This window comes from Phocoena sinus, chromosome 7 (genome assembly GCF_008692025.1).
Source record: "Phocoena sinus isolate mPhoSin1 chromosome 7, mPhoSin1.pri, whole genome shotgun sequence".
Classification (NCBI taxonomy): Eukaryota; Metazoa; Chordata; class Mammalia; order Artiodactyla; family Phocoenidae; genus Phocoena; species Phocoena sinus.
In genome coordinates, this window is record NC_045769.1 from 88,123,116 (window position 1) to 88,145,275 (window position 22,160).

The 22,160-nt window shown below is 36.3% G+C and overlaps 1 protein-coding gene across 5 annotated transcripts in view; it reads right to left on the reverse strand.

The window, feature by feature from the left end:
• The window catches only part of ARHGAP15 (Rho GTPase activating protein 15), a 623,633-nt gene that overhangs the window by 574,863 nt on the left and 26,610 nt on the right, over positions 1-22,160 (reverse strand). For all 5 annotated transcript variants that reach the window (XM_032637027.1, XM_032637031.1, XM_032637030.1 and 2 more), the window contains one exon: positions 19,491-19,669. In XM_032637027.1, coding sequence (XP_032492918.1) covers positions 19,491-19,655 — 165 coding nt within the window. In that variant the 5' untranslated portion in view covers positions 19,656-19,669. The remainder of the gene's footprint in view (positions 1-19,490; positions 19,670-22,160) is intronic.

Below are 22,160 nucleotides of genomic sequence, written 5' to 3' on the forward strand. Positions count from 1 at the left end.
TGAGGGATTTTTTTCTGTAAGTGGGTAAAATCAAACACATGGTTGACATTTTCATATGATTTGCTGCTAGGGTACAATAGTCCACTTGGACAGAAGTTACAAACAACTTGGTCCAGAAACTGTTATCAATCTACCAGAGAAATAATACACCATTAACCTTTTCTGATTAATAGAGCTTATCATTTTATCCTGGGGCAAACTGTAAATGAAAAACAAAGCTCAAAAATATCCATTCAATTTACTCAAGATAAAATTAGAGTTGCAGGGTTTTTTTTAGTTTTGTGGATTATCTTTATTATCTCTGTGTAGTTTATTTCTTTATCTTTACCTTGATGTTTGCCCTTTGATTCTATCTTTGAACATTTGTTTTACATGTTGAAACCAGTTATTTTCCAGACATTTTGACTTTTTCCTATTCCTTGTGATGTTGGAAGAACCAAGATAATATTCTTTTACGGGAAAGTTAAAAGTGCAAAATAAATTTTGAGTTTTCCTCTACCAGGAAAAGAAAAATAATATTTGAAACATATAAAGATACCTAATATTGCTTAGATTTTATCAGAGCATACATTCAAATGTAGATAGATAAATAGTACTTATATATGCATGCATATTCATAAATGACTATAAACGATGTCTAAAATACTTATACATGAAACAAACAACATCTCTGTTTTTAATTGTATCTTTAGATCATAATACCAACACTTAGAGTCACTAGTTTTGCCTCATTTCCAATTCCTATGAAGTAATTTTTCACTCAAAGAAACTGAATCTACAGGTACTTAAGTGAAATATATATTTTTTTATTTGAATATTCTCAGGCACCATTTATTTCTTGAAACTCATTGACATCTCTTGGCTCACGCCCACTTTTCCAGTCACTCCTTCAACTTCTTTGCAGGCTTACGCTGCAGGTTTAAACACTCCTTTGTGCCTATGCTTTATTCCGATGGACTCTTGGTTATATATGTGGCATTAAATATCATCGGCTGGTTCTTGGCATCAAAATTATATCTCCTGGTCATGCCTACTCTCTGAGCTCCAAACCCACATAATTCATTGTCACCTGGACACTTTGACTTTGATGTGTCATTGGAAATCTCAAACTATCCGTAACCAAATCTGACCACTTGATAACTCACATTGTCAAATCTGTCCATTCTCTGTTCTTCCCATCTCAGTGATTGGCACTATTATCAATCCACTTTCTCTATCTAAATACCTGGAAACCTCCCCACTTCCTTTCCACCTACATTCAATTGTCTGCAAGTCTTTTCAATTCTATGCTTAAAATGTTAATTGTTTTCTTCCATCTATCTCCACTCAACCAATCTAGTACAAGTTACCATGATTTATTGGGTCAAGAATAGTTTGAACTCAATAGCACTCCCATTTTCTTTCTTCCTCTCTTAACCTATTCTCCACCAAGCAGGGAGACTCATCTGCTTAAAATATTTCAGTGTCCTCTGTGCATCAGACAATAAAATCTAAACTCATTTTAGTAGACTACAAAGCCCTGTATGATCTAAGGAATGTTCCCACTCCCACCTCACTCTTAATCCACTCTGTCCTTTAACTCTGATCTTTTATTAGCCTTATCTCTATCTGATATTATTTTGTTTGCAGCAGGGAAGTCTCCTGATCAAAAATTACATAACACGGTCTTCCTTGAAGCTAAATGTGAAAATGTAATACAGTTTTGAACAAGATATAAGTAGAATCATTGAATGGACCTTCTGTGGAAGCTATTTAAAAGACAGCAGGTTCAGCTTGCACAGGTCTTTTGCCCTTAGCTAGTCTTCTTTCCTGCTTGGAATGCACTTGAAATGCTAAAGGTAAAGCAGCCATCTGCTGGCCATGAGAAGATCAGCAATAGGAAATAAACTGCATTCTAAAGAGGCTGACTGGAAGAAACCTGAGTCTTTGACATTTTTCTTAGCCAAGCACTACAACTGCCTGGTAGTTATTACCTCTGCCTTGTTGTTACACACAAAAATAAGCCCATTAGTTATTTAAGCCAATATGTCCATTTTTCTGTCCCATGGGACCAAATGCAATCTGTAATGGCTATGAAGGTCATGTGACTATTTCTGGACTGAATTCATTATCCAGATGGGTGGCTGAATTCCTTTCTTGGAGTTAGATACAGCTTGAGAGCAGTTTGGTAACCACCACTCTCCATCACAGTTTTAGTCAACAAGACTGCCTAGTATAGTGCTGCTAGATACAGGTGGGAACATCTTTAGCTTTCCCTGCCTTGTTCTCTGATGTATTGGACTAATTATATATATTATTTAATTATATTTGTATATAATTAAATACTAATTATATATAATTATATACTATATACTAATAATATATTATTATATGTAGTGTATAATTATATACTAATTATGTATATATACATAATTAAATATAATTTTACATATATATGTATATATAAAATTAAATCCCAGCCCACCCTTCTACTGGTGCTCATGGTAATTCTAGCTCTACCTTTAGCAATACACTTGTGGTTACTATAATTCCAACGACGCCTTATCCCACTGCCAGTCCCCTACTATCTCTACAATGGTGTTTTCTGGGAGTTTTAATCTCTGAGTGGATATAAAAAGGTGGGGAAAGGATAAAGAGCAACAGAATTCTGGTTGTTTCATAAAACAACACCTGCTCAGTACAGGGATTCTTGCCTAGTTTGTGGTTGGCACACATGCCATCATTTCTGAATTACAAGGCAGGCACTCAAAGAGATAAGCTACCTATTTCGGACTCAGTGGATGGAATGATGAATTCACTGTCCATGATTAGAAACATAGATGGACTGTTGGGGTTTTCCTGCTCTCAATTCAGCTTCTTTATTTTTATAGTATGAGATATCCCTAGATTCTAATTTTTTCTTATTCTTGTACAGATAAAAATTATACATTTTTGTTACAGAGATGTTCTAGTCAGAAAACAGAAGAGATATCGTTAGATGTTACTAGCCATATACTATTTTAAACTTCTTAAAAGTACTTTAAATTTTTAAAAAAATACTAAATGCTCACTTTCAGTCAGGTTCAGTTGAGGTTTGGCATGATATCTGACTTTTAGGAGTTTTCACATTAGTAGGGGATATATAATAGGAAAATACAAAAAATTGAACAATAATAATTAAGGGTAATAAATTTTCAAAATAAAACATAGAGAAATACACTAAAGCTGTGCATAATAAAAAGTTATATAATTCATCAAATGAATAATTGCTATTGGAGTTCAGATGAGGGAAAAGCCAGTTGAGAAACTATTGTGTAGGAGATTGAGCTTTAATTCATTCTTTAAAGTTGAACAGAATTTTAATTGGCATAAAAAGAGAATGTATAACTGCTTCCCACTGTTTCTGTGGGCCATGTTGAACATAGCAGAGTGTCACCATGGAGTCTATAGCAGGGCAGGGTTTCAGGGCTTAGGAGCTATAATACTGACTGTGGCTCAGAATAGCCAGAGCTTGGGCTTTGGTATCAGTCATCCTTGGAGTCAAGTCTCAGTTCCATCACTTATTTTTTGGTGTGAGGCTTTAATCAAGTCTTCTTTGTGACAGCACTTAGCACAGTGCCATGTACATAGTGGACGCCCCCAAATGGAAAACATTTGTATTACTGTAACTTAAGAGCTAACTCTGGTCTTAGCTGAGGATGGAAGCTGGCAGGCGTTAACGTATTGTAAAAACAGTATCAGATATCAGAAAATATTTGTCTAAGAATTAAAAGCTTAAAGAAATCAAGAATAGGTTGAGTAAGAGTTCAAGATAGTTGAATCAAAATGTTTCAGAATACAGGTGAATATTGGAACAACTTTGCTGAAAGGTGTTGGTCAAATGGCAGAGGGGCCCACAGGGAAGTTCAAAGCTACAGAGCCAGGTCTGTAGAACCTTATTCAAATGAGTGGCATGATTATAACAGTGATTTTCTACAATTTTTGAATACTTCTTATGTACCCAGGTATCATACTTAGCACTTTATATACATTACCTTCTTTAATTCTCATCAGTCTATAGGTAACTGATACTTTTATATTCATTTAAAATTGTGGATAGGAAGCCCCCAAACCATCAAGAAATCTGCCCAGGGGACTTCCCTGGTGGTCCAGTGGTAAAGAATCTGCCTTCCAATGCAGGGGACACGGGTTCGATCCCTGGTCGGGGAACTAAAATCCCACATGCCGCAGGGCAACTAAGCCCGCATGCCACAACTGCTGAGCCCATGCACCCTGTAGCCCATGTGCCACAGTTAGAGAGAGAAAACCTGCACGCCACAATTAGAGAGAAGCCCGTGCCACAATGAAAGATCTCACATGCCTCAATGAAGATCCCGTGTGCCTCAACTTAGACCCGACGCAGCCAAAAAAATGAAGAGAAGATAAATAAATAAAAAAATAAATAAATAAAAAAGAAATTTGCCCAAAGTAACACAGTAAGTAAGTGACAGAGTCAGGGTTTCCTCCCAGGTCTGCTCAGCACTAGCTCATGTTTATAATCACCACACTCCTATTTGCTTCCATGAAGTGGCAAAGCACTTTGAAGGTAACCATCATGCAGATGTGCTTGAGGGGATGATTTACACTTGATTTACACTGCCTAAAATAATTCTAATCCTGGCTAGAGTCAAATGTTACTGGTCAAAATACTGAACATGTACCAAACTCATAACTAAACAAACGAGAACATTACAACCTCTGTATGACACTTGCCCTGACAGTTCTGACTGAACCTGGAGGGACCACTTCAGGGACAGAGACTTGCCACATCTCCCCATGACTGAATCTTTGATTTGTCATTGGAGATTTGTGTGCCACAGGGGCACTAATTAGTGTCTCTGGGAATCAGCAGAGGATCAAGTTTTCCAAAGTTTCATTTATGTAAATAACCACCACAGTACATAAATGAACTCTTTCTTCCTATTTCCAAACCTTATTCCCACCTAGAAGAGGCAACTTAGAAAAGTTACATTCAATGCAAACATGAGTTTTGCAGTTACTTGAATGATAACACAGCTTCTTTTTGAACCTTAGTGGGCATTTAAAGAAGGCTGGAATAGATATGCTAAAGCTGACATTGCCAACTCAAATGTCAGGTAAGTAACAGGATCCAGTGAAGGGGAACTGGTTTGAATGCTGTGAACTAGAGGTCACTTGCCCCATCTAGACAGGGCAACATCTATTTACCTTTAGCTGGTTATTGCCTGCTCTTTGGGGAGCCAGCCCTTTGATGCCAGAATTTCTGATACAAATTCTTGTGAAAGGTCACAATGTTAAAACGTCAGCTCAATTAAAAAACAAGAAGGAGGGGCTTCCCTGGTGGCGCAGTGGTTGAGAGTCTGCCTGCTAGTGCGGGGGACACGGGTTCGAGCCCTGGTCTGGGAGGATCCCACATGCCGCGGAGCAACTGGGCCCGTGAGCCACAACTACTGAGCCTGCGCATCTGGAGCCTGTGCTCCGCAACAAGAGAGGCCGCGATAGTGAGAGGCCTGCGCACTGTGATGAGGAGTGGCCCCCGCTTGCCACGACTAGAGAAAGCCCTCGCACAGAGACGGAGACCCAACACAGCAAAAATAAATTGATTGATTGACAAACTCCTACCCCCAACAACTTAAAAAAAAAAAAAAAAAAAAAAACAAGAAGGAAACTGGACCAGGCAAAACACATCTTTAGGTTGGATTCAGCATGCAAGATGCAAGTCTAGAGATCTCTGAGAGCCCTTTGATCTTTGTTTTAAAGGAGCTTTTCTCTTCCTTATATGACCCTATCTTCTCTCCACAAAGGCACACAGCTTCTGACTTGGTAAAGCCAATGCTCCAGAAAAAGAACTTTTGGCTATAAGGAGCTGTGTTGAGACTGTTTGTGGAGTTCATTTTTTTGTGTGTTTCATTTTTTATGGGATGTTACCTGTCAATTGAAAAAGATATAAAAATTCTAACGAAGTTTAATAGTCTTCAAATTAACTTTAATTAGTAAAAATGTAAAGTAAATGATACGATGTAAAAGATAAGATAAAGTAAAAGATAAGATGACTAGTCAAATCTGAATTGATTTAAATTTTGCATAATATTGTGAACTGTCAGATAGCATCATTTCTCATTTCTAAGGGCCTGGTGTGATTCTTTTTTAAAATATTGAGAAGTGCACTGCTTCACTTAAATACAAGGCAGCTTATCATCAAGCTTTCAGAAATATTTAACAAAACCCACAAAAGTTAAATCATAGATAAATCAGAATAAACAGAATATTTATAACTTAGTGACAAGAAAACACTATCTGCATAGATAATCACAGTTATCTTTTAGTGTTGTCTAAAAGGTAGCAAGTTGTTTGTTAATTTATAATAATGTAAGAGTTTAAAATTGAAATTAATCCCAAGTGAAAAAATCTGAATAAGAAAATTCATATTTAGCTATATAACAGAATGTTTTCACACTCTCAGTGAAATGTGGTAGAGACTACATTTCCAAATGTATGACTAACAATTGTCATCTTCTAAATTCTCAAATTGATAACTAACAGTTGTCATCTTCTGACTTGCCACATTATGTTCTCAATTCTAAATAGTCAGTCACTGAAATAACTCTAAGATTACTAGCTGAAATATCTTCAGGGCCAAGCAGGTAGCATAAGTTGATGAAGATACTGCTACTCCAACTAAAGTCTTTCAAAGTCAAAATTTTAAAAACACCATCCCAAATAAAAAATACCTATGGGCAAAATTGGGTCATCTACTTGTTTGTGACCTCTGCTTTAGACTATTAGCCTCTTGTCACTAGTATATATGAAATCAATATTGTCCCTAAACAAATCCTTGAAGCATAGGTAAAAGGAAGCTATAAGAGTTCTAGGTACATGTTTGTGATCTTGGAAAGCATAGATCTTTCAAGATTGGTTTCAGCTAAACAGTCAGGCAGCAGGTGGGGATCTCAGAACTGTAAAGGTCAACATGAGTGGAGAGAAGCTCAGATTGACAGTCAAAAGGTGTAAAACAGTTCTCTTTAATGCATCCAGGATCTAGTCTGGGTTTCCTTGTCCATTCTCATAGCAAGACTGCTGTCCAATTATGCACACATTAGAGAAATAAGAAACTATGAAGTCTCGATAGAAACTGTTTTGTGCATGATCAAGTGCAGGCATACTTTGGAGACATTGCAGGTACTATTCCAGACCACTGCAAAAAAGCTAATATCACAATAAAGCTAGTCACACAAATGTTTTGGTTTCCAGTGCATATAAAAGTTATGTTTACACTATACTGTAGTCTATTATGTGTGCAATAGCATTATGTCTAAAGAAGTACATATCTTAATTAAAAAATACTTTATTTCTAAAAAATGCCAAAATAATTACAATAGTAACATCAAAGATCACTGATCACAGATCACCATAACAAATATAATTATAATGAAAAATTCTGAAATATCATGAGAATTAGCAAAAGGTGACAGACACGAAATGAGCGAATACTCTTGGTAAAACTGCACCAATTTGCTGAACTCAATGTTGCCACAAACTTTCAATTTGTAAAAAAAAAAAAAAAAAAAAAAAAGCGCAATATCTGTGAAGTGAAATAAAATGAAGCGCAATAAAGGGAGATATGCCTCTATTCGGAAATACCTAAGAATCGCCTTGCTTTAGGTAGAGCTAAGTCTTTAAACTGGTCAACTGATTGGCTTATTTCAAAACCTGGATATTACTGTATTTTGACCCTAGTTTGTCTATGCAATTTGAAGAAATTATTCTTCAAAACATTTTTTTCCTTTCTTTTTTTTCCTGAATAGAATAAAGCTCAAAATAGCTCATACTGCCAACTGAGACTATGCTCTCTGATCTTTGCTTCCATGTAGGAGCGTATTAGCGTCATAGTCGGCAATGTGTCTTAAGGACTATGATAGCATGCTCCTCTTAAATAGATGAGGATAACACTAATGATAGGGACTACTTAGGTGGGTGTGTAAATTAAATCATTCCTTCCATGATCAACCCCCCAAAATTTCACAAATCATGGGTACTTGGAGGACAACGTTCAGCCAGATAATCAGCAAAGATCATCATAAAAAATGTTTAAAAGTCAAGAACTTGGTGAAAATTTTGAATGCTCTGTAAAAGTCTAAATTGGGTCTGTATTCAGTTTTCCTGTTGAAAGCATAAACAGCCCTAGATGTCAAGTATACACACTAACATTTTAATTTGTATTCATAAAAATTATTATTTCAACTACTCCAGTTAAATATTTATGATAAGTTTTTGAAGATTAAGGATGAGGGAATAAGAATGGGTACTGAACAAAAATGGCATTATAAATTTAACCAGTTGAGAATACTTGCACCTTGATTTATTACCAAAAAAAAGTACTCTAATAACTTGTGTTTGCCAAAGGAAAAAAGACATAGGAAATAGGTCTGCTAAAGTGTGCTACAGAGAGTTTAAAGTAGGCTAAAATCAGGTGGGAGTTCCACAATTTCAAATTTTAAAAAAAGTCTTGTTTGAGATTTACAACCCACAGAAATGCGTCTACAGGAAGAGACAGTGAAGGTCTCTTATTTCACAGGTCAATTTTAAACACTGCGTATAATGTTTCTGACAAAATGTAAGGTACATGATGCTAGTACCAGTACTGAGAATGAGAAGGAGCTGGTGGTGACCATGATGACATCTAGGAAGCAAACAGGCTGAGCCTGGGCGATCCCATGATAATGATTCTACCTCACCAGAATGTAAACTCCAAGAGGACAGAGAACCTTTCTGTTTTGCGTACCCAGGTTTCAACGCAGTCTCTGACATACAGTAGGTGCTAGTAAATGTCTTCCAAATGAATAAAAGAATGGACTAATGAATGAATGGATGAAAGTAGTTGACCTGCTCACCCACTTTTCAGTCTGGGGACTCTTAATGGGTTGGGAGGATGACAACTCCGTGAGCTGGAAATTATTAATGCAGGGACCTCAGGACACACTATTAGAGTAACATTCTCTAGGATTTTTGTTACATAAGACTGAGGATGCCAGGATAAAAATAACAATTATAATGTTCCCTTATATTTAGGGCTTTATTATCCAAAATGTGTTGTAGATGAGAATTATAAAGATATCAAATTAATAATCTGTGTGACAGCAAAATCTTATTCATTGGTAATTTCAAGACAAGAAAGAAAATGTCTTTCTTTCTCTCTTTCTTTTCTTTTTCTTTTTTTTTAAACGATGATATTAAAAGCATGGAGGTTAAAGATAGCACATCCAGGAATGTAAACTTCTTTCCTGTCTATTTGATCATGTGTTATTGGCATTAATACTGTCAATAATTCATGGTAAAAGAGGAAGTTGCCATGAAATGTTACCCACTGTCAGGCTATGATCAATAGGTAAGACCACAGTGGGTGATATATTATCAAGTATCAGCCAGATTAACTTTCTCATGGATTTTAAGAGTAGTAGTTACACTCACTTTGTCTAACCTGAGCTAAGCTTATTTATTCATTATCCTTTCCCTGCTGACTATAGACTACTCCTTGATTATAGACTACTCATTTTATCTAAGTACAGAATATCAGCTCTTGCTATTTAATTCCTGTGATCTGGCAGTGGGACTCTAGGATTTGCCCCCATGTTTTGATGTTGGTGTTTATATTTGAGCAAACAAAACTGTCACTTTGTTTTCCTGTCTTCCTATGTTGGGTCACTTTGTGCTACATGATATGATCTAAGACAATTCAATGCAAGGAGACACATGTCCCTTCTCATTGGGAATACGAAGACTGCAGCTTCCTTTTACCCTGTGGGAAAGAAAGCAGGTCAGGTGTCCAAAAGTAGTGGAGGAAAGTTAGTGTCATCACTATTCCTCCTTCTCCATAGAAATAATATAAGATTATGAGGCAAGAACAGCACTGGTTTCTTCATGAAGGGATTAAAAAAAAAACAACAGTACCATGGTCGTTTGTGTTTATGGTATTGTGGAAGGGCACTCACATAAAAACAAGACTACCACTTCTGGACATTTTCAAACACATTATTAATCGGATATCTTGGAATCTCAGGAATAAAATCACTTATTGAAATCACCTCCTCAGGGATAAGTAAATATGAAACATTAGTAAACATTTTCTTTTTTATTTAGTAAGTATAATCACCTGATTTATTTCCTTTTGGTTTTCAAAGCCAGACCTCTACAACATTTTGATACTTAAACACCAGAATTTGGCTTTGTTTCACTTTATGTTATGTTTTATGTCACCCAAATGCTGATATATAAAATAATTTGGATATAAATGAGTGTGAGGTCTGTGTCAGCCAGTTTAATTTTATCAAAGGAATTTACATGTGGAAAAACGCATCATATCATGGTGACTACAGTGGCCACCAGAAACAACATGCTGGTGCCTCTCCAGAAAAAAAAAAAAAAAAGAATGGAATGAAATAATAAAAATGAGGTAGAGGAGGAAGAGGAGAAAGAATAAAGTAACTGAACTTCCTCTGGGTTTCTCACCTTCCCCAAAGAGTCTATCCTCATTTTTGGAGCATATGATTTATCTCTCATTTTAGCATATCCTTAAACTTGCTTGACATATGACAACCATACATTCTGTTACAACTCAAATCCCGTATCTCTTCCTCAATAAACATACTGCCAGTGCATTGGAAGTGAATGGGAATCAAAAATCCATCACCTAAAAGGAGAAGCATGTGAGATTGCGCATAAAGAAGATGGCATCATTTCTGGGAGAAAGTGCCACATCGCTGTACATTTGCTAATTACTTGCAACATGCATTAACGTATAAAAAATGCCTTTTTGTTACATGGTATTGTTTAGAGATGGTTCTGCTTATCAGTTTTTAATATGCTCTTTGAAAACTGACATGTACTTTACCCACATCTCTTTAGGAACACAGAGATTCAAAGGCTGAATAAAATAGTTTCATGCTTCCCAACACGAACCTGAGAGGGTAATTAAACAGATGGTAACAATAAACTGAATCTGAACATATGAGGGACTAAAGTCCCTTATTAAAAGCCTTACACACCGAAGGGAGGGGGAATGACAACTCTGGGGATGTGTTTTAGCAGCCAACACCTTTATGTCTGCCTTGACCTCAGAAGCAGAAGCTAATCAACCATTTAGGGATGTGTTTCCTACCATCTGGGAGAGGGCACACAAGAGGTCTTCTGCACAGCCTGAGGAGCAAGAATGCAAAGTAGATGTGTGACTCTAAAGGAAAGCGACTGTCCCTCAGGATTGCCTTCAAAGACACCAGCTTTAGACACACCAATTTTGTAACTATAAATTTACCCTATCCCCATCCCTCCTACACACACACACACACATCACAACCTACACTGGGGGACTTATGCTCCAACAGCACAAGCTATCTTCTTCCATGTGAGGCCAAAAACTAGGTACCATAGATTTCTGTGATGACATAGTTATTCTGAATATTTTCAACCTGATTTCTAGGAACCAAATGATCTCCTACTTATTCCATCCTTGAAACATACTGGAATTCGACTTATTTCTCAGATCTTAACATTGTCTGTCCTGAATTAAATCTATGGGAAGAAGAGTATTGAAGCAATCTTGATATTTCAGCTCGTAACTATATGTAGGTGGCTATTTTTTATAGAATACAAAAATAATCTCAAATATATAAATATTATATACATATCTCTCTCACTCTGAAGTGAAAGATGTATATATGCATTTGTGTGTATATATATATTTACTGTATTTTTATATATGTATAATAGATACGTGTGTTTATTTACACACACACACACACACACACACAGAAAGAATCCACTATATGCAAGAAAGGATCTTGTTTCTGTAGAGGTTTGCAATGTTATTGTGCCATCACACATGCAAAGATGCTATTTTGCCATTTCATAAGGCACTTACAGCCTAGGGGATAATCAAGTCAGTGTTTCTTCTTGTTTCTCAACCTGCTTCAGTTCTCTGCTTCACTTGGCAAGTTCTTTGAGTGCCATTTATAAGAAACATTCTGCATCAGTAAAACAATGACTTAGCTTAACTAAGTGCTAGCAATCAAAGGACAATGTTCAACATACTGTGTTTTAGATTAATCAAGGTTATAGTGATGATCTATTAAAGGAAATGTTTGAAAACTGAGGCAAGTATTAAGGTGGGAAAATGTACAAGGTATAGAAAAACGTAAATCAAATGGCAAATATTATTTACCATCTTGCATTTTACCTTTCTGTGCATGTACATCAACATATAACACTGCCCAATTTTAATTTGGGGGTTTTGATACTTAATAGTATAAAAAGACTGTTCTCAGCTTCTGATACAATTGTACCTTAAATGACAAATATTACCTTAGGAATTTGCCATAAAACCCTCATAATAATAGTGACTATGGTTCTAAGTGACTAACTTATTTTAAGGGTGAAGAGTATTATATAAATTAAATAAGAGATGCTGCAAATAACTTAGTGGAAGAGCATAGCTGCTGCCACACAGAGTATTAGGTAACCTCTTTTTAATTAGAATGTACACTTTTAGATTACTGATTATGAACATCAGGGGACCCAAGATTTTGATTCATCAGTAATTCTCCTTTATGTCTACACTAAGACGTAAAAATGAGACCTCTGGCTCAACTCGGTATTTCAGAGCCTTTACATGCTGCTGCAGAATCTATTTTACCTGTAATCTCTAGTACTGCTCTGCCCCCTTGTGCTGCTACAGTGAACTCAACAGAGGAACAGTTCGCCTTAATCTTTGTACACTACTACAGAAAAACCCCACTGTCACTTCTCACTTTTCTGGCAAGTTCAAGGTCAGTGTCTAGCTATTTTCAGCTCATCTCTTCTTGATCCATGCAGAGAAATGACAAGGTAACATGATTCAGGGTCAGCTGTATTACAGGAACTGTTACATAAACGGAGAAAGTGAAAATCAATCCTAGCTGACAGTGACTTCGGGATAATCAACGCTCACTGGATGCCTCTGTCAGCTCGCCTGCATCAAATACCGTGCGACTTCTGTCAGATCTTTTTAATAAAACTATGTTCTCACTTTCAGCAACCTGAATAAATATTTCTCTTGAGCTGAATTTTTTAGACTATGTTGGCCTTCCAGATTTGTAAACTATGCCAATAATGCCTTGAAAAAATTCATGCATGATACCCGTTATCCTACAGTTTGTTATTGACCTGATATGGAAGGTACTGCTGCAAAAACGCCCTTTTTTGACTGATCCATGAGAGCCTTCCTACAGACTGCTGCATCTTCTGCATTGAACTCAACACATTCCCCAAATCATCCTCAGCCCTAACTCCTCTCCCTTCCTCCTTGTTTAATAGAACACCTTAATCAATCATTTCTTGTTGGGAGATGAGTTTTTTTCCTCCTTTTTAGATGTTCATGGTTGCTTTCCTTTTTAATCTCTGTATTTTCTGCCAGGACATTTTCCCCTAATACAGAAAAGGAAACACAGTATTTAACAAGACATTACACTTTAGTGGCATTCCCACTGACAGCACCTGATATGTCAGTTTAGGGAAGGAGCTATTTTTATCCCACCCACCTTGTGCTCCCTTGAAACTGTGAGGAAGGCAGTACTCCACTGAAGTACAATTTACCATAATATTAGTTGTCAGTAAATTCAAAGACGGAACTCCTAAAGCTATAAAATGGATTAGAAGCAATTTTAAAAAGAATTAACAAACTAGAGTAAGAGTATACTGTCAACAAACAAATGCTCCATCATAGGACTGTAATTTGGAATTTTAATTACCCCTCTGCTTCTGTAACAAAACAATGTCTGAACTGGCAGCGATTTGAATCTCTCACAGGTCATTGAGCATTCTAGTTAATTACTCTATGAATAGCCTGTTTTTCTCCCCTCTGGAAACACGTTTCTAATGGCAGTCAAGGTCTGACAAATGTGTCATCTACATAATTAGCTAGGAAGCAACACAAAACATTAAACATGCTTTGTGCCGACAACTATCAAAACATTTCATTTGTTGTCAATTATTCATTACTTTGTAGGTTCTGAAGGGGTTGTTATTATGGAAATAAGTCCAGATGCTAACAAGGTTAGAGTTTTGGATTCAAATTAGTAATCAGAGGACTAAAGTAAAAAAAATGTATCTCATGTACATTCAGCGCCATGTTCAATCAGTAGGAGATTATAAACAAATTTAGCTATGCTCAAGTTAAAATGGAAACGATGCAACCACGAACGTGAACTTAAGAGCCCCAGCTCATTCTTTGAAGTACAGACTCTACACTGTCAATGAAAACTTCCTGAACATTTGGCAAGTCCAATTTGTGCTTGGTAAACAGTTAAAGATTTTCACAGCATGAGATGACATGGGACTGCAAGGACAAGGAAAGAAATCTCTAGTGTTCTTTTATTCTTCTTTCCTCCCTCCCACCCCAGGGCATTTTATTTAAAAGTCAAAAATCTAGCTAAATAAACATTTTCTTCTGCTTTACAGCAGACTGGTTACCTTAGCTAACCCTTGAATTTCATGATTTTTTTTTTCTATTTCTGAAATCTTGTTTCTTTTATTATTGTTTTAATATCATATATAAAACCAAGTATTGTCTTGAAAGCAGTACTCCTAATGTATATAGAGGATATAAAAAGATTTCTCAACAAAATTGACCTCTCAGTGGCAGAGAAAATTGCAGTGGAAGACACATTATTTCGTAGTCATATCTGAGGTTTGGATCTATGGAGAGTCTGACTCCACTGTCCTCCAGCTTTTCCTTATAAACCAAAATGGCTTACAAATGTCATCCACAATAGTCCAATAAAGATTAGGAACAAAACACTGTCCTTACACTGATGAGATAAGAAAGATTTAACTGTAGAATGCAGTGTATAAGAACAGTTCATAAGGCTTGTTCTTGAATCAGAAAAATAGAATTCAAATTATATGTGTGTGTCTAGAATTTAATTGAGGTGATGAGTTTATTTTCTACATAATGTTTGATCAGATGCCTGTACTACAGAGCTAGATAAAAAGAAAAGAAAGAAAACAAATTCTATCAGGAAAAAATCAAGAAGACCCGTTATCTACAGAGTGTGCAAACTATGTCAGGAAATAATTCCACCCTGAGCTCTGAGAATGCCCAGTTAATAAAAAGAGATCAGCCACTCGCTAAGAGAAAAATAATTGTCTGTATCTATATTTTTCAAAGCAAAAAGGCAGCCACATCTTACACTAAATAGGACACATTAAGGCTTTAATAATCTTTATGCAGAAGGAAACTAATTCATTTTCAGATCATACGATCCACAGCAATAAAAGGAAATCATCAAACTAAAAACAATTTTAGAGATGGCTGCAGACTCTCATTTAATTAACATTCAACAGATCATATATTTATGAGGAAGTCAAAATATTTAGGAAGCCTATAATCCTGTAAGCCTTAATGTGGTATAAAAACAACAAATAAATGCAAAGTGTTACTGTTATACATGCCTGCCTGATCAATGATTTTCACATATTGATCTATAAATGGAGTTGACAGTCTGTGTTGGCTGCACATTTTCCAAGCAGCGCTATTTTTGTATAAAACCAATACGGGCAATTACCTTTGTTTGAGATGCCAAGTCTTATCAATTCAATGTGATTTAGTGCCATTTTAATTAAATATCAGGATCCACTTCAGGACAATTTATACAAACAAAGCCTCAAACCTATCTATAAGCTTGATTTGAAGTAAACATGGACAAGTCCTACAGCCTCATAATATTTCTCAAAATCTCTGCTAAACAGAAGGCTTATATTTTTAGTAGCAATTTTTATGTCTGCCTTTTTAGCTAGCCACAACTTTGGCAAGTATCCTAAAATCACAGAAGTAAGAAACAAAGGAAAATTGTTTCCTCTTTTTCCTTATAATATATTAAAAAGAAAAATGAAGGAACGCTGTATGTTAAGAGAAGCACAAGGAGTCTTGTATGTTAATGTTTAGGAATGGCTTGACCTAAGTCTTCATCTGAACACTAATTAAAAAAAATATTTCCCTGTCCATGATGGCTATGAATGGAGTGATGCACTTCTGCAGGGTTTACAAGATGGAAATGGTGAATATTCATACACGTTGCTTCTTAAGACACCAGTATTAAATGCCGGAACTACTCCTGCCTGCAAATCCTATGTCTGCAGTTTCCTGACTTGGGCTATTTAAACTCTTCATTAATACCTATTTTCAAACTGTCTAGGAGGCTGGGCATCTCTCTTATAAATAACATCATAGCCACATTAAACCTTTTGCATTAGCTCTTTGCTGGATTGCACATTAGCCTTTTTAGCCCTTAAAGAGGCACACTTTACTTGCCCCCATTTACGTTCACTAAGCCTTCTGCTTCTGTGTTTAGCACATTCAGGTAAATCAGAAGTCCACCTTTAAGAGGTCTCACTCCAATGCTCAGGGTGAGACAACAAATCACTGAGACCAAAGAGCGCTCCCTCCCCACCAAATGAAGGTCTCCAGATGGCTCTCACAGATACGCAATTTTCTTACTAACCATGTCATTAGATGTCCAAATTTCCCACCTCTCCAGCATTTCTTAGAAAGCAAAGTGGCCTCTGAATTTTGAAAAGGCATTGATTTTATGAACCACATAAAAATGACTGTTTGGTGTTTAAAGAAAATGATGCATGCCACCAATAAAATACTAATGGAGTATTGATACCTGTTTTACTGGAATGCTTCCCTGCAGCACTTAGGCAATCAAAACTTTTAATTCAACAAGTAAATTCACCTGTGTTTGCACAGCTTAGGGTAGAATAAATGTTTATATTGGCATTGCAAAATACTCCTCGATTTAAGATACCAAGAATACAGGCTCTTATGACATGTATAGGAGAATTTTATATTGTGTTCTGAGTTCACAGTCATATTAACATTTTTAATTAAGCAAAATTTTAAGAGGTCTTTATGAATTAATGACAAAATTATACAATTGATTTGACCCTAGAATATTTGTATCATGTTTTTGTAATAAGTGAAATCATGGAAATGTGTAATACCAGAATTTTGTGTTATTATATACTCTGATAAGTCCATATTAGATTTGTAGAATTGATATGCAAGTGACAAGTAGTATATATATGCCATATATATTAAATAGGATGCATAATACATATATAGTCTCTAAATACTCAATTTTTTTCTGTACAGATTAAATGTATCTCTGTTACAGCAAGCCATACCACATGTGAACTTGTGCACACATTTTTAGTGTGCATTTCCTCCCACTTCTCCTAAGTTCAAAATCTCCCCCTTTGACCTTACCCCAACCTCCAACTTCTGAAAAATCAAGTTCTTAGTTTAGCTTGAGCAGATATCTTTAACAGGCTTGTTTGAATAAATATGCCAAAATACTTTACATTCTGTCAGTATCTAGTCAAAAAATTGTGCATGGAAAAAAAGAGATGAAAAGAACTGAGACAGAAAGAAAATTAGTGCCATGGCAAGCTTTCAATACAGTATCTCTGAGCCAAGTTTTCTCGGTGAAATGACATATCCTCACTAAAATACCCCTTTTATATAATTATGCACCAAGCACACATAACCAAAAGTAACTTTTATTTTTGTTCCTTATCGAGGAATACATATTGCCGAGGCTAAGAATGCGGAAACAAAAGCTGGGATAATTATAGCTAATTTAACTTTGGAAAACTCTGATTCTCCAGCAGTCCAGCATATAACCGCCCAAACTAAAGTTATGTAACAAGGTAATATCAACAATGAGAAACTGCATGATAAAATCCTGCCCAAAAGTGAAAAATGCTAATTTTGTCTCATTTAGCAGCTGGATACAGAAATGCTCATTAGTTTTAAGAGGGTTAATCCTTTTAACTTTTGCATATTGATATGCCAATTATGCCTAATTGTACAAGAGGCATCAGTCAAGGTAATAGTGCATAAACACATGAAAGTTATTAAGTACATCCCAACATGTAATAAAGTAGGTGTTAATTGGTAGCTGAGTTCTGCGGGCTATTGAGGTGGATAATTCATTGAGAGATGGATCACTTGTAATTTCTCTCCATAATTCCTTTTGCAGTCTCATGCTGTGATGTTTTCATGCTTGTCAAAAACAACTGCGGCATAGTGCCTTTTGTTAAACACAGCCAATAAAATATGTTAGGCATCATTAAATATACTTAACTTTTAAACTTTTCCAAAGGTACAGTTCTTACTGATAATACATTATAGAGATTCCAATAATTTACTCTAACCATTGTCTCAAGTTCATGGTTGAGGAACGTTTTAGCAGGTTTCAACGCCAAGTCAGGCTGGCCGTGTTGTGCCTCCCAGCAGATAATACTTTTAAATGAGAAAATAAAGGGAAAAAAAATGCATCTCTCAGTACCTTAACTAGGGATATGTTTCTCGCTTTCAAAATATAATCACTGGCTTCCTCATGCTAAATTTGTCTATAATACCTGAAGAAAGGATGATTAAAACCATACATTTCTCAGGCTCCTGAGATCGTTGTGGGTTAATTTTGCACTTGAAATTCGAGTGAAAAACAGCGAATAAATATAATCGGTAACATGCTACTCAGCAAGTTGATCTCATTTAATAACTCAGTTAGGGAGCTGAATATTTCATAGGCCCCTATGATATTAACAGAACACTCAATTAATAGCTCACATGTTACTGCAGGGTGACTGGGACTCACAGCCTGTCCCCAGCTAACCTATTTCTTGCTCTTGCTCTCACTGTGAGAAACAAAATAGATCCGGGGTCCAAAAGAGTGGCTAACATTGCATAAATAATTTTGTAACATCCTATGGCCTCAGCTGCAAGTTACCACCATTATGGAAGAAAATTAACCAGAGGAGACTCATTGCAATCAGTGTGTTCAGTGGCTCAGGATGCGTGCAGGGGCAGGGACACAACTGGCAGTAGAGTTCATCTCTAACTATTTTATTTCAAATCTTCCTAATGACACATTATGGAGACAAAATGGCTTCCTCTCCAAACCTTAAATCTCCACACCATTTCAACTGTTCAAGCTCATTCCAAATCAAATTGTAATTTCCAATATCATATATTGTTGGGAGATTTTAAGGAAGAGATTTTCACTTTTTTAAAAGATTTTTTTCTCAGTTTATTCTTAGCTAATTTTAGCCTCTGGCTTTTCAAAGTGATGTACTGTATTTGGAAGTACAAACACCACATGCTAGCATAACCTCATTATTTTTACGACACTGAAGCATGATAGTGGAGGCCCTTAAAATGAGTCAAAGGTGCTCTTCAGTCTAGCTCCAAATCCACTTTATCACTCTGGATTAAGCCCAGCTCTTCTCTTGCAACTGGGGATATAATTATGACTATAAGTAGGCAAGATAAAATGCATTACAAAAACAGTTTTCTCATGCACATTAGGAAAACAAATAAAACAAGGCTAATTCGCTTTTTTTTCCCTCCTTTTACAAAATTCTATATATCAGGGAACTTGTGGTATTTGACTTACAGGTTCAGTGACCTTCCCAACATCGGTGAGGATCATGGATTTACTTTGGCTCAGCCTGCTGTGGTGGCTGTTGGCATTTTTGATTCTCATTTGCACAGCTCCAGTGCCTTGGCGGGTGGGATTCAGTGTTTCCACAGAGGTATCAGAATTTGTAGACTTCTGCATATTACAATGTTATCCTGATGAAATATAAAAGCATTATATTATTCTAAGTATATGCTTTTCCATGAAAAACTCCTGGTGGAGTGCATATCCTTATACATCATTAAAGTACAAAAATGAAATAAAGTCTCCGCCTCTTTGAGTGGTGAAGAAGAAGGTAGTTACTTTGTAGTGCTTTTATCAATTGGACCTCTGTATTCTGATGGTACTGTATACGTGCCAGAGGATTTCAATTCATAGATAGCACACTCAAATTCTGTGTAGTTTCTTAATTCGATTAAGGAACTCCTAATGGCAATATGATATGGTCTCCCTTATATAGAAATGATATTGCATCTTCCGGGTATATGCTCTTTTCATTCATAACGTCTTTGATCTATCACCCACCCCATCCCAACCCACCTCCAGACACTACCACCAGCAGCCTTTTTTGGTGAACAAAAAACCCCTGTGAATAAGGTCAAATTTAAGTGTGTAAAATTGGAGGAAAGCAAGCTGGTCCCATTGACTATCAAATATGTCGGCTTGGCCTCGTTAGCATGGTGCAGAGTCCCAGTCACCACCCCCACTTGCAATATCCACAGGGAAAAATTAAAATTCCTTTGTCCACTGCCATCTGCCAACTGAACTAGATTTAGTAGCTTAGTTGGATATAATATTTATGAAGACTATGAAGAAACAGAAAATCAGCACATCGACACTATTTATTTATTTATATTTATTTTAATGGAAGGAGTCTGATTCAGATAGGAAAATCCAGTGTGGGCAAATTTTAAAGGAGCGGCTGTGAGAAAACAATAATTCAGAAAAAGAAAACAAAGGAAATAAATTGGGTGGGTGGACCAGGAGGGCTTTTAGTTGCTTCCCAAATCCATAATCCTTTTCAGCTGCTCCTCCCCACGAGTTCCTCAAATGAATACATCTACTCTTTTTAAATAGGATATTTGCAATGCAAATATAGCTTCAAAGCTTCTAGAAACAGACCCTCTTCTAGCCTGAGTGTCCTCTCTGTGTCTCACCCATATAGACATTTCATAGCTAGCCTAGGCATGTGGGTACAACATTAGAAAAAAATGTCACCAGTCAGTTATAGAAGCCAATATAATCCAAAAGAAGGATTATATTTTAAGGAGCCAACTGTTTTGGTACCTCTACCTGACTGGACGGACAACGGGGCTAGAATCACGGTAATGTTCAAGTTGAGTGGATACTAAAAGGATTAGAAAAGAATAAAAGCATTTTAACGGGAGGAAAAGTGTTTCCTCATAATTGAAACCAGTTAGGCAACTGAGTGATATGGAGTGAGAAAAGAAGTTAATATTTATTGAGTATTTACTATGTGCCAGGCAATGAGCCGGTTTAATCCTTACAAAGTTCCTGTGATATTGACATTAAACTCATATTTTTATAGTGGAGAAAAATGAAGATCAGAGTGACTAACAATTTTCTTAAGGACACTGGGCAGCAAGAAGTGAAGGAGTATTTATTTTATCCGCCCGCCCCCCACCGCCGACCCAGATGTCCATCAACAGATAAATAGACAAATTCTAGTTTATCTACACAATGAAATATTGCTCAACAATAAAAATGAATGGATTACTAACGCATGCAACCACATGGATGAATTGTAAATTCATTGTGCAGAGTAAAAGAAATGAAGCCCCCCACCAAAAAAGTACTCATTGAGTACTTACGATTTCACTTACATAATATTTTTGAAAATGCAAACTAACATAAAATGAGAGAAAACAGATTAGTGATTGCCTAGGGACAGTGTGGACTCTGGATACAAGGACGCTTTTGGGGGTGATGGATATGTTTGTTATCTTGATTGTGGTGATGGTTTAATAGCAGTATACATATATTAAAAATGATCAAATTGTACACTTTAAACACTTGTACTTTATTGTACTTCAGTTATATCTAACAAAGCTGTTTACAGGACAGTTATTAAGAATTCCTTAACCAATTTATTTTGCTACTTATTTTGTTTTAATTTATTTTGAATATATTCATTTTCATAATCATACATGAGTGATATATTTTAAAAACTTATCTAATTGAGAATAAGAGAGCTCTTTTGACAACATTTGAAATAAAAATTTGAATAAAAGAAAGAAATCTTATCCCCGCTATTCCACGGCAATATGATGACAGCTACATTAATAAGAAGGACTTTAAAATGTATCAAATCTGATCACTAATGTATGCATAAGGGATCTTACCTCTATATCTAACTAGAATAAGATAGGGTTTTTTATATATAAATGTGTTTTGAAAAGTAAATGCAATCGGGCTTCCCTGATGGCCCAGTGGTTGAGAGTCCGCCTGCCGATGCAGGGGACACGGGTTCGTGCCCCGGTCCAGGAAGATCCCACATGCCGCGGAGCAGCTGGGCCCATTAGCCATGGTCACACAGCCTGTGCGTCCGGAGCCTGTGCTCCGCAACGGGAGAGGCCACAACAGTGAGAGGCCCGCGTACCGCAAAAAAAAAAAAAAAAAGTAAAT